This window comes from Tigriopus californicus, chromosome 3 (genome assembly GCF_007210705.1).
Source record: "Tigriopus californicus strain San Diego chromosome 3, Tcal_SD_v2.1, whole genome shotgun sequence".
NCBI classification, from domain to species: Eukaryota; Metazoa; Arthropoda; class Copepoda; order Harpacticoida; family Harpacticidae; genus Tigriopus; species Tigriopus californicus.
Window position 1 is genome coordinate 8,536,799 of NC_081442.1, and position 12,549 is coordinate 8,549,347.

The 12,549-nt window shown below is 46.5% G+C and overlaps 1 protein-coding gene across 1 annotated transcript; it reads left to right on the forward strand.

The window, feature by feature from the left end:
• Positions 1-9,784: 9,784 nt before the first annotated feature.
• LOC131877923 (G1/S-specific cyclin-D2-like) lies at positions 9,785-12,020 on the forward strand. The gene is made up of 3 exons (XM_059223764.1): positions 9,785-10,765; positions 11,010-11,321; positions 11,401-12,020. The coding sequence occupies exons 1-3, from the start codon at positions 10,217-10,219 to the stop codon at positions 11,821-11,823; spliced, it is 1,284 nt and encodes a 427-aa protein (XP_059079747.1). The 5' UTR covers positions 9,785-10,216; the 3' UTR covers positions 11,824-12,020.
• Positions 12,021-12,549: the final 529 nt, after the last annotated feature.

The window sequence follows — 12,549 nt, forward strand, 5'->3', positions numbered from 1 at the left end:
GGACACTCAGGACGATTAGGAACGGCTGAGGCTTGGCTTCTAATAATGACAACTGTCCTAGATTTGACCGTCCTGCAGCAGGGAAATTGTGGTGCTCCCTAATACCTCCACAACAATGGGCGATCATGTCGATTATTCACTTTGCAGATAGCGAGTAACGACGAGGTTATCGTACTGGGCTTAGCATCTTGAGCAAAAAGCTCATGCCCACAGAGTCCTCCACAGCTCAATAAAGAAGTAGTGGCTGTAAAAAACTGCACCAGGATAGTCATATCTCTCTGTCGTCGGAGTCGCTTTTTATTGTTGTTGGATTTTCAAATCCACACTACTCAATGGAGTGTCCCTACCCAGCTCAAGCTCTCCGGCTAATTCGTGTTCAAGATCTTCGAATCTTCGAGTCTCCTTACCACCACCACCACCACCACCACCACCCTCTCAATCTTGACCGGTCCTCGTTGTTCTGGCAGTTCAATGACCCGACTCATGTTACAAGGATTGGCAAACATTGATCCCTGACTTCATCATTAAGCCACTTCATTCATCTGGTGTCAAGTCAGTAACTTCGATCTGGTCGTCGACACGAGGGGTTATTCATATTGCAATCATAGCTAATTGAGCCAAAAATAACAATAACGTGACGACTCAATTCCGATCAGGCCGACAAAGAGAGATAGACAATCGTTTGTGAATATTAGCACATGTGTCAGAAATCTGGTGAGACGTCTATCTCTCCGCCGAAGAGAGTGCAGAGCTGCAGCTCTATTTTTAGCGCACTCCCACAGAAATGAGTCTCACAGAGGGATTAAGAATGTCCGAAGAGCTTCCTAGAATTAAAATGTCAACGAGATCAGCCCAGTAGAGGCCAGCGGTACGTGTAGTTTTGTACATCTCGGTGCCTTCCCATGTCCCCATCATAGATGCAGGGTTTCGGGTACATTCACGAGTCTCATTAGCATGAAGAGGCCAGAGCAAACTTCCATGGTGAGCATCTATCTCCCTCCCTCTCTTCCTCCATCCATCCATCCATCCATCCCTTCTTCGTTTGTTCGTTCGTTCACAGTCCGGAAAATTAGAGCCAAAAAGCCCTGATTATACAAAATGTCAACATCAGTGTCTCTGCGTCTGAGAAAGAAAGCTCCCTGTGATGAGAATGTGACTGCTTATCAAAGACAGAGACAACATCATGCAAAGTAGTCACGGGACATCCCATCACTTTTTTAGTCCCTAGTCCCCCTAGGGCCGATTCCCACAATAGCCTGGCCCTGAAAAAGCTCCGTTTAATTCCCCACAGGGCGCCAACCAGACCAGCCCGACCGCAGAAAATCCAAGGCCAATCAAGAAAATACTGCCTCAAAGGGCAGAATTTGCATATTTAGAGCAATTTCGAAGTGAAATGACGCTCCAGTTGAGGGACTCAAACCTTGGCCTGGGTTTTTCATTTGAGCTTGTTTGTGCTACATCAAATAACAGATTGTAGAACATGGGAGAAGTTTGCATCAGATCTAACCTAATGAAAAGCCTTTCTGATCTTGTCGGACCTCACTTCGCATACACACGGTATCAGACTCATTGGGAGGAACTTTGCATATTTTAGCAATTAACAATTTAATGTATACATTAAAAGGACATGACATAGAGCACATGGAGAGGGTGGTTCAATCTACAAACATGGCGGGAAATTGTCGGGTCCTGAGGGAAAGTTCAAAGGTTCCTCGGAGAATAAGTACAAAAAGTGGGAGAAGCCTCCAGCCAGGAAAACCAACAGTTGGGTGAGATAAAAAAGCCCCCATCTTTTATTCAACTTTTGGCTTGGGGTGAAATTTGCGAGAGGGGCACCAATTCTGAGGGGTGGTAATGAGTCCTATTAGACCACCATTTCACTAATATAAAAGCGAATTATTCCGGCTTTTATGGCGGAGATGAGAGCAATCCAAGAGAGAGACGGAGAGAGATTTGCTCCTCTTTTTTTTACAGAGGATGAGCTTCATGTCGGTTTTTTGAGGCGCTGCTCTTTATAACCCAAAGGAATGATGACAATGTTATCGCGAAGGGATCCCTATCTCAACTGAACTATTTCGGGAAATCATCGTGCTCAATCTAGCAAAAAAAAGAAGACACACCAGAGGTTGCTTGCCGGACCAATCCCTAGTGTCCGTAGTGTAGAGGTTCCATCCGCCCTGCTTTGAATTTTCTGAATTCAGGGCTTTCTTTTGTTCTTGTCTTGGGTGGGGGTAGCTCATGAAAAGTGGAAAACGGCGAAAGAATGTCAAGAGTCTCCTCCCTAAATCGATGAATGAAATCCATATCATGATCGGCCAATCTAGGCTTATCTATTGTCCTACGAGGGCTCATGCCTAGAAATTCCTTTCCAAAGTCGATTTCGCCAAAAGCATGGACAAAAGATGACCAGATTCCTGACTCCCCGAAATACCTGTTCAAGCACATCTTGCACAGATTAAGGGGCTCTTCTTCTTCTTATCTCGACTCTGATTTCAACCCCATTTTATGTGATTACGAGAATGTGCCCAAAACATTGGCTTGGATTACACGAAAGCCTCGAATCCGGATCGTTTTTCAATTAATGAACCGGTTGTGCCCTAATCATGACAGGCACGTGATTGACTAAAATGAGATCAGATATTTTTTTTCTTCAAAACTTGGAGCATGAGGGTAGTTTGCAAAGATAACTGAGGTCTGCATTGCCAATGGAGCGACCAACGTCGTCCAAGAAGCTCATGTTTTATTCATTCCGATCCACAATGGGGTGGTTGAGAGCCGTCCGGGTTTGTGGCTGACGGGGTAGTACAGGCAGTATCAAACACTTGGCCTGAAATTGAATCCGCAAGGAGAATGAGGATCGTTTCCTTTGGAGGTCTGGGGATCCTAGCCTCGTTGCTAAACAATGGAGCAGACAGCCCGACTGAATTCTATCTATCGAACCATCACTCGAAAATAGAAATAGCTCAGAGAGTTCATGCTAAGTTATGTAAATGGCAATAGCAGATCAAAGGGACTTCACTTGTCTTAAGCAGAGTCAATCTTGCTCCCTCCATCCTCGTGCAAGTCTCCAAAGGTACGTATTGTACTGCAGGTAGTCTTAGTACATACGTAGACGAGGAAAGAGGGACCGAACCCATGGAGTGCCCTAAGCAATTAAGTGAAACTCAATCAGTGAGGTGATCTGGGTAGATGTTGCGTGAAGAAACTTATTGCCTGTTGTATGCCATTTCTTCGTCAAATGTTTCCTTTCCTAGCTTGGACGGTGTTTTAGGGATCCCCTTGCCAAAGGAAAAGCCCACAAGTGCCATGAGCAACACCCCATGTTCAGTACGTACAACGTAGAGACGACAGACATCCTTGCCATTGGGATCGATGAGATACAATACTTCGAACTTCGAACCAACCCTCGGTGATGGAGAGCATCCTCCTTCCAAGTCTCTTCCAAACTTGGAGGGGAAGGTTGGGTAATTTGATGGGCTTTATGGTCCGATTCTGTCGGTGATAATGAAGAAAATTTACGGCTCTGAAGAAAGATCTCGAAATTTTGACTTCATTTATTAACATTTAAAAGTGAGGGCTTGAAGTGATTTCCGTGCCCAAATGAAAATTGACCGCCCGTCCCACTTTGACCATAAACGGATGCCGATTATTCCAATACGATGGTTCAGGTAGGCCAACCAGCCAGTAGCCAAGCAGCAAAGCATATCATTCTGTAGAACTAATTCAGGGACAACCCAGTTGCGATAACACAGGAAATCTGGGAGAAATAACTTCCATTCTTCCCTCCAAGTTCTCATGACACCCTCTAATTCATTAGGTGCGAAAATCAGGACTTTGGCATAAACAAAAATCAACCCAAGCACCTCGATTGTCGGCTAGTTATGGTTGGTTGATTTGGTCCCCGATTCTCACCTTGGCCGCCGCCAATGGACATGGATGTTGATGCGATGGAACAAGTAATTAGTTGGCAGATATCGGAAAGGCGCCACCAAGGTCTATGACTGTAAGGGCTATTTTCGAGACCTGTGTCCACCTGAATCAGCTTGTTGCTTCTGGTTCAAAGGAAATCGATGGATCGGTAGATGTCTTCTCCTTATTCTTTTTCATCCGTTCCGTGAGAATCCTCACTCCCTGACATTTCTGGGAGGCTCTCCCTGTCTGATTTTGTGTACTCTCTCACACACCCTAAGATCGCTGTCCGAGAGACAGCCCGGGAGATATCGGGGGAGAAAACAAAACGGAATGAGCAGATTCAATGGTTTTAATGAAAAATGAGCCTCATCAATAATCCAGTCAAACTCACCCCTGCTTGAATACGAAGTTATTAACGCACGTCCACTTCAAACCATGAACGTATAGAAAGTACTACCACAGTGCCAGCCAGCCGCCTTATCACTGTAGAACATACAGAGTGGGAGAGTGAGAGAGTGGGGCTATGACGAAGAACAAATGGAAGTCAGTAGTCATGATATTGAAAAAAAAGTGTGGAGTCGGGACGGATTTGGCCTTTATGTTCCCCTGATGACCTGTCAATGATTCTGAGCTTGAAATTAATTAATGCCATTTCTGCTCATTGCTCCCCTAAATGCGGCCATCAATCGCAGTTCGTCGATTCGCTTCCCCTCAAAAACCAATGACGACCATGATAAAGAGGATGATGATGATGATGATGATGACGGCGAGAAGAAGAAGAAGACGACGAAGTTGCTTCGATGTCATCCTCCAAGTGAATCAAAATCATGAACTAGCCAGCTCGGAGACAACGATGAAGATGATTATGCACCAACTTCTTTGGGGTTCCCACGTTCTTCGTCCGAGAATCTCGACCCCCCCCACCATCCAATACAACCAACCAAACAGGAGATCTTCTGGTGGTGCATGCACTTGACTTTGGAATGACTTGGTCAATTTTAGACTTCTTCAGCGAGGGGCAACAGACATTCGGTCCTCTTCTTGGCACAACCATTTGAGTCTCCTATCTACTAGTAGGAGCTCAATGAGTGCAGTCCAGTTGTGTAATACCTGAATGCGACTAGAGAGCTCTTCACAGAGAGGCATCAATTTGGCTGCGATGCACAAATGCATCTGGAAGAGGTTAATGGACCAACAGGAACGTGCTGATGCAGAGATGCAGAATCAACCCATGACATGATGTGCATATCTCGATTCAGCTTCCCTCCCTTTCTTTTTTGACCTCTATTGCAATAGTTTCAATGCACAAAAAACGTACACCAGTTGTTGCCCCAAAAGCAAGGGCTCAAAGTATAGAGCGTTTGTTTGCTGGGTTTTTTAGAAATTTGCCACCAGATGGACTTCCTGCTCTATGTCTAATCAAATAACGTGCATTACTCATGGAAAATGTTCAAGAAGTCAAGGCTAACAGAGAGAGAGAGAGGTGTTGAAAATATTGAGATAAACTGCGGCGACATTGTTATTATTGGACCAGTTTTGTCCATGAAATGAAAAATAATGATAAACCTGGTGGCCAAATTTGAAACCTGGAAAATAGTAACTCTATAGGGAATGAACTGCAACAGCTTGATAGCACGGCCCACTAGGTTGCAGTGAGGGCTTTTTTAGGGTGAGGGGCAAAATGATACAGACCCTTGGTGCTTTTTTGCTACGAATTGGCCCCTGGAGCCATGGGCTAACATTGAAGCTATCAAGTCCCGACCATGGAGAACAAATAGGGGGCCATTTGTCTCTGACCGTGAACTTGAGTCAAATTCATCAACAAGCTTGATTTTGCAATCAATGGCCACTCGTTCATCATTGGCATGGTAATTCACCTGAACGCAAACATGATCGTCATTTATCACTCCAAGAGGGCAGAGTGCAGACATTTCGTCCAAGGCAGACAACGCTTTTTTTAGAGAATAGAAACTCCAACTTGAGGTATTAGGCTTTTTTGTAATGGGCGGCTATGGCGTTGCTATTTTGTTACCAGATTGCCGCTTCAGTTGGAAGTTGGAACTGCTTGAAGTTGTTAGCCTCAAGGGAAATTACCAGTTTATTGGAAGATTGGCACTCCGCAAAGTAGTGAGCCAGCATATTTCCCTCTGCGGCCAAATTAGACTCTGATCTTGTCTTGAAGGCACAGGTAGCTCCTTAAATCAAAGTTCAATATGAAATTGGCCGTTGCAAAATGATTAATGGAAATTTTCTGCTCTTTCAGATTCCCTTTGAATTGATTACCACCACTCATATCGACGAAGGTGCGGTGCATGCACTCACAGTGGACCGTGGATGTATGGACCCAGTAGGGCAACACTGTGTATGTCTACGTAATGATGATTCATTTCTGGCCTTGTTGCTATTTCATCCCAATCAAAGCTTTGAGGATCACCCCATTGGAAGTTGGGTCGGCTGACTCCCTCTGTGTCCATCGACTTCATTTTTTGCCTATTCAACTTTTGAAGTGGACTGAAGCAAGAATTAAATGTGAGAAGATGATATTTCGGGCAATTCAATGGAACCATGAGACCATGCAACAACCCAATTCTCGGACATCACTCTCACTCCTCTATTCCCCCTTCCCAATGGAAGCGTCGGTGCCTTATCCCCATGGTTGGTTCTACAATATGTACTGTCCTTTGTATGAAGTATCGGGATTGATACGGTCACTTTCATGGCTCCCTTCCGTATGAAATGGTTCGACTCAAGAAGCTAAATGAGTTTACTGACATGTACGTATGCACGTGAATACGTAACCACCCTAAGAAGAAAGCTCCAACTTCACCGGATGTGCCTTTACTTTGAGTGGAGAGTCCATTGAGCAAATAGACATTGGAGTGTGTTGCTCATACAAATTCCAAGAGCTGATGACATGCCACGAGGAATGTCTTGACACTACGCCAACCAATAACCCTGGAAACTGGTTTGAATTCCCACGAGGTTGGAAGAATGACACCGCCACTTTGCATACTAGGTACACACACGCATAGTTTTTTACGGAAGAATTTTATTGCTATTTCGTTGCTCTCCGGGCTATCTTCGAGCTTCGTTTGTTTCGTTCGTGGGGCCCATCACATTCCGGAGTCAATGGCTCCTTCCTTTGACTGGTTGATACGTACGGCTTTGGTTGGGGCGGTGTCGGTGGTAAAACGTCAGTACTCTTGACATATTCACGACTCGGTTCATGGTTCAAGGTCAGGTGGGTCTTCCGAAAGGTAATTAGTATGCGCATTCACATCGATTTTTGCTCGATTTTCGGTCAGACTCTGAACTTGAGAACAGGTATCATTATCATCCTCTCATCGACTCATCATGTGGAGGGAATGTGTGAATTTGCCAGGAACCTCCATGAATAAAACATTCATCGTTAAGGGCAACGAGATGCCATCTACACCGTCCGCGGCCACGCTCGACGAAGGTGGCGAGAAGATCCAGGTTAACCATGACGACGCTCTTCAGACACGGATTTTTTGAATTTTTATGACCGCTTCGGCCACTTTTTGAACTGTTTGCTCCATGGCCTGCCTGTCTGTTTACCTTCCACCAACGATGTAAGAGCCCTAGATGTTCTCCATCCCCTCTCATTTGACGGCCCACGATGGGGCCATTATACTTGGGTACACTCTAGTCTGTGTTTCAGGCCTTCTCCGCCTCCTCCCACTTCTTGTTGCTTGTCCAGTCTGCATACATGTGAGTGTTCGTACGTAGTCCGCCTGAATGGATGGTTGAAACCAGATGAAGACGACCAAGGTGATCTTGACTGGCATTCCAATCCACATTCCAGCTTGCATGTTCACGTACGTGTGTTCCTCTCTGTGTATCGAGGATCGGCCCATATTTGGGAGAAGGGATCATGTGGGCATGGGAAAAGCGGAATGTCGTAGATTTGTACAAGTTCTCTCAGATCCCTTTGCTCCGTTTTCCTAGATTGGGTTGATTATGGTAGAATGCAGGCAGGATGCCAAGATACTTCTTTCTCAACCCTTCGATAAGGCATACTAATGTCAGAGGATGGTTGTCAACGAATCGATCGGGTGTCTTGGGTCTTGTGCCAGGAGCAATTCCTCAAGACAATGGGCAATGTGACAAGTCTCATCAAAGATCTGTCAAATACCTTGGCGAGCATCCAAGAACGATTGTCTGGATCAGATTCAGAGGCTAGCTACTACGTAACTACATAGTAATAGTAAAACAGAGCCATCCAGACAACAGTGGTCATTACATGTTTGAGATAACCCGAGTACAACTATCGTCTTTGAGAGCCTTTCTTTGAAGAGATTGGAAGGGGGATCATGATGATGAGGGCGGGATCTACCCGACGAACTCCGCGATGGGGTTTATAAAAACGAGTCTGTTCAATTTTCAAGGTGTCATCTCGGGAACGACCGGGAGTTGCTCTGGATCTACCGCAGTTTGGAAAAAAAACTAATTCAGGACTGGCATGAACCGCGGTTAAGGGCCAATCCGAACAACAACAATTCGTGTCTTCGCGGGTGGAATGCAGAGAAAAAAGGTTTTAATGCCCTTTCAACTTGATGCTACCTTTCCCAGGTGGCATGCAAAAGGAGCCATCAGATCCCAACAACAGCAACCTCTTTGATATCATTTGGAAAAGGAGATTAAGATGGCATCCAACGCCCAGGAAGTCGATCAAAGTTGAATTTCAAGGTAACATTCGGAGGCTTTTGGCAACGTTGTCAAGATATTGTAGTAGATGTAGCGTCGTTTACCTCGGCAAACCAAGTTTACATGGATCTTGCACCCGTTACTAATTTCGGCCACTCCAGTTCGGGCCAAATGATGGTTGACCTGCAATGTTATGAAAAAATGGCTCAAGATATGGTTGCGTGCGTGACCGGTCAAACCCAAAGACAAGTGTCTTCGTCTTCTTCGTCGTCCTCGTCGTCTTGGACACCTCGGGTTCTTTCTTTGGGCTCAGGTTGGTCGGCAACTTGCTGGTTGCTCGTCTTTGACCTGTCTTGTAGCAACAGTTTTTGCCCTAAAATTTCCTCCCGAGAGTCTAATTATTGCGCCAGGAAAAAGAAACCGCGTAGATTTTTCTGTCCAGCTTTGGGAGGGAAAATGACGTAGAAGAAAGAACAAGTAAATCTATGGCAACTTCCACGGCGACCTCTGGCCAGCAGCCGGCGGCACTTAGGAACTCGATCACAACTACCACCATCACGATCAGTGGCCCCAAGATTCCCGTCGTCGTCTGCTGGCCAAAGAGACAGCCCTTGGTCGTCGGCCTTTGGCCGTGCTTCCGAGTATTCTGGACGAAAGTAGCTCTCTTCGAGTCTCGCTGGTCTCGCTGGTCTCGCTACTCGAGTCTGTATGTACTTCTGGACACGAACTCTTGGATAATCGGTTTCCTCCACCGGAGACGATGGCGGGAGCTAGGAAGACCTACCCGCGTTCTGAATCCGCCAGAGAGAGGCATGAGAGCTCTTGATCCATAGAGCTCCCCCGATCAGCTGATTCCCGCAACAACCACGGAACCAGCTGAGCAACGGATGAGCTCGCTCATGGTGACAGCCATGTCCTTCCCTAAGCAGGGAGCGAAGCTCGAGCTCTTTCATTCCTCACTTGGAGTTCAAACGGCGTACTAGGGCTGTACGTATGTAGGGACGTACAGGGAAGAGTCAGCCCCAGCTAGCTCTCCATCGGTGATTCAACATTGGAGAGCTCTTCCGATCTAGCTCTTGATCCATAGAGCTCCCCCGATCAGCTGATTCCCGCAACAACCACGGAACCAGCTGAGCAACGGATGAGCTCGCTCATGGTGACAGCCAGGTCCTTCCCTAAGCAGGGAGCGAAGCTCGAGCTCTTTCATTCCTCACTTGGAGTTCAAACGGCGTACTAGGGCTGTATCTACGTATGTAGGGACGTACAGGGAAGAGTCAGCCCCAGCTAGCTCTCCATCGGTGATTCAACATTGGAGAGCTCGGGCTGTCTCCAGGATGACTGCATTCCAAAGCTTGTGCTGGGCGTGGATGGCGAGAACGGCGAGCCCTTCTGCTTCTCCTGTTCTTCTCCTAGGCCCTTGGAAGTCCTAGCAACATCACTCAGCCAGCCAGACCACTCTCGTTGGCAGGCGAATGATCTGGCAATCGCCGTTTTTCCTGTTCAGAGAGAGACAAACTGTCAAAGAGAGCAGATCTCGGTGGTGAAATTCTCGGTGAGCAATGGTGTTGCCGGCTTTCTAAATATTAAATACTTCGATTTCCTGGTTATTGGACTTGCGCTCTGACCGATCGCTACCATGACTCAATTCACTCAAGACAGTCTCAGCCTCTTGTGTACCGAGGTTTTGGACATTGGCGAGCTGACCAAGACACCCGAGTCCAAAAGCCACGCCGCCACCTTCAGTGAGCCGATGATGGCGGAAGAACGTTTCCGTGACAACTATCCGGAATTGCCGCCCACGGTCAAGGCCTTTCCAGACAATTCTCAAGTGAAGGATCATCGCATCCTGCAGAACCTCCTGCGCAATGAGGACAAATACCTACCCTGTGTGCCTGATTACATGACCTCGGTTCAACAGCTGAGTGTGACATCCTCCATGAGGAAGATCGTCGCCGAATGGATGTTGGAGGTCATCCATGAGCAACAGAGTCAACCCGAGGTGTTCTGTCTAGCCATGAATATGCTGGACCGCTTCTTGGCCTTGTGCCCGGTCATGAAGTCGCAACTCCAACTTTTGGGCTCCGTGTGCCTTCTGATTAGTTCAAAGATCCGAGAACCTTGCCCGATCCCAGGCCAGACCATCATAGTCTACACTGACTACAGTATTACCCAAGACGAGATCAAGGTATGTTTCTATATTTTCGTATTTGTTTGCCAAACATTTTTTTAAGGTTGTCACATGGACATTGTAGATATCTTTGGACCCTTACCCTGCCAATTTTGAGGGCTCTTAGCGCCGCACTTAATTAGACCTTTGGCCGAGTTTGGAATGTTAATGGGACATATGATGTTTCCTGTGCTGGCATTGAGAGTGCCTTCTAGTCTCGAGTCTCGTCAACGTGTGTAACAATTGGATCTCATTTTTCTAGGAATGGGAGCTCTTGGTATTGTACAAGCTGCAATGGGAGCTGACTGCCATCACCTCGATGGACTATCTTGATCACACCATCCCTCGTTTGGGACTAAATATCACTGATGACGAGCAAGAGGAGCTCCGAAGACGATCAGAAACTATTCTTGCACTTTGTGCCACCGACTACCAATTCTCGTACCACTCGGCCAGCCTTTTAGCCGCCTCCAGTTTGTTGCTGGCTGTGAAATGTCTTTCAAAGTTCCAAGATCAAGCCCTGGCTCTCCGTGAGATCCAATTGAGGCTGCAAACAGCCACCCACACAGCTACAGTAAGTGTTCCTATCTTGGACTAACACAATCTCTCAAAAAACGCGTGGTTTTAACCAAGAGTTTTCTTACCATTTCCAGAACCATCTCAATCAATGCATTAAAGACTTGGCATCTATATTACCCGACTACCTGAAACCACCTCAAATTGAAATTGTCCAAACGCCGGATTCCACATCATGCAAACCCGGCCTTCGCCGAAGTCACTCGTTTCCAATGACGATGGAAGCCGAATACAAACCGGATTCCACTACCCGCTTGGGCCCGGAAAGCTCCCCCGAACCTGATCTCTTTTGCAAGGAATACATGTCCAATGACAGTGCTCTTGGTGAGGAGTACGATCACCCCGATGGCGATTGTTTGCCCACTGGATCGCCCTCCTCCCGATCCTCTTCGCCACTCTCAGCCGTAGATATCTTCACGGATTACAATACCCATGTCCTTCAGGCTGTCTTTGATCAAGCAGAGAATATGGATTCGCACTGCTCGATCCTCGTGAGCTGATTCTGATCTCAATATTTACGAATCAAAAATATCCATACATGCAGTTCAAAAAATCTTTCAACTCGAAAACCATTACGCTTCTCTCATCTCTTAAGGATGGTGATATTTATGAAAACAGAACCTGATTATATATCTGTAGAACACTACATGCTTCGGTGAAATGATGACAATAAATCGACCGCAAGGCTTCAATTTAACTAGACGTTTCTGGATCTTTTTCATCTTTTAATTATTGGCGGTGATCTGATCTTTTTGGGTCTTATCTTTCCGATCGATCGCCTCCTTTTCTCTCGCATCTCCAATGAATGAAGATCTCTCACGGGCATCAGGGTTTTTTAACTTCAAAGCTTCCCTGCCCAAAGTCCTTTTGCCAAAAGGGAGATTAACAATAAAACGGATAAAAATCTGCCGGCCACATGCTCTCTACTGTGTCCCAAGACCCAATTAGGCAAGTCAGACGGGACCGATGATGGTTTTGGTGACTTCTGTGGCGCAACAGTTTGAGGTGGACGCTGCCTTCGGGCGACCTCAAAGAAAATTCACCCCGGAGCTCGATTGGAGCTCCAATGGGGTTGAGACTTGACGGATCTGGAGGACAAAACACGGAGAGAGGTCGTCGGGGAGAGCAAGTGAGACAGTGAACAGAGTAATTACGGTTCGGTATTCAAATGTCAAAACGCCTATGAACATGCAATAGGGTCATTGCTTGATGTTCACCGTCAGCTC

Bases quoted from the DNA above. Each gene is read 5' to 3' on its own strand.
- LOC131877923 (XM_059223764.1), top strand. From the start codon at position 10,217: ATGACTCAATTCACTCAAGACAGTCTCAGCCTCTTGTGTACCGAGGTT. The intron at 10,766-11,009 runs GTATGTTTCTAT...TCATTTTTCTAG, and splicing joins TTACCCAAGACGAGATCAAG to GAATGGGAGCTCTTGGTATT. The intron at 11,322-11,400 runs GTAAGTGTTCCT...TACCATTTCCAG, and splicing joins CAGCCACCCACACAGCTACA to AACCATCTCAATCAATGCAT.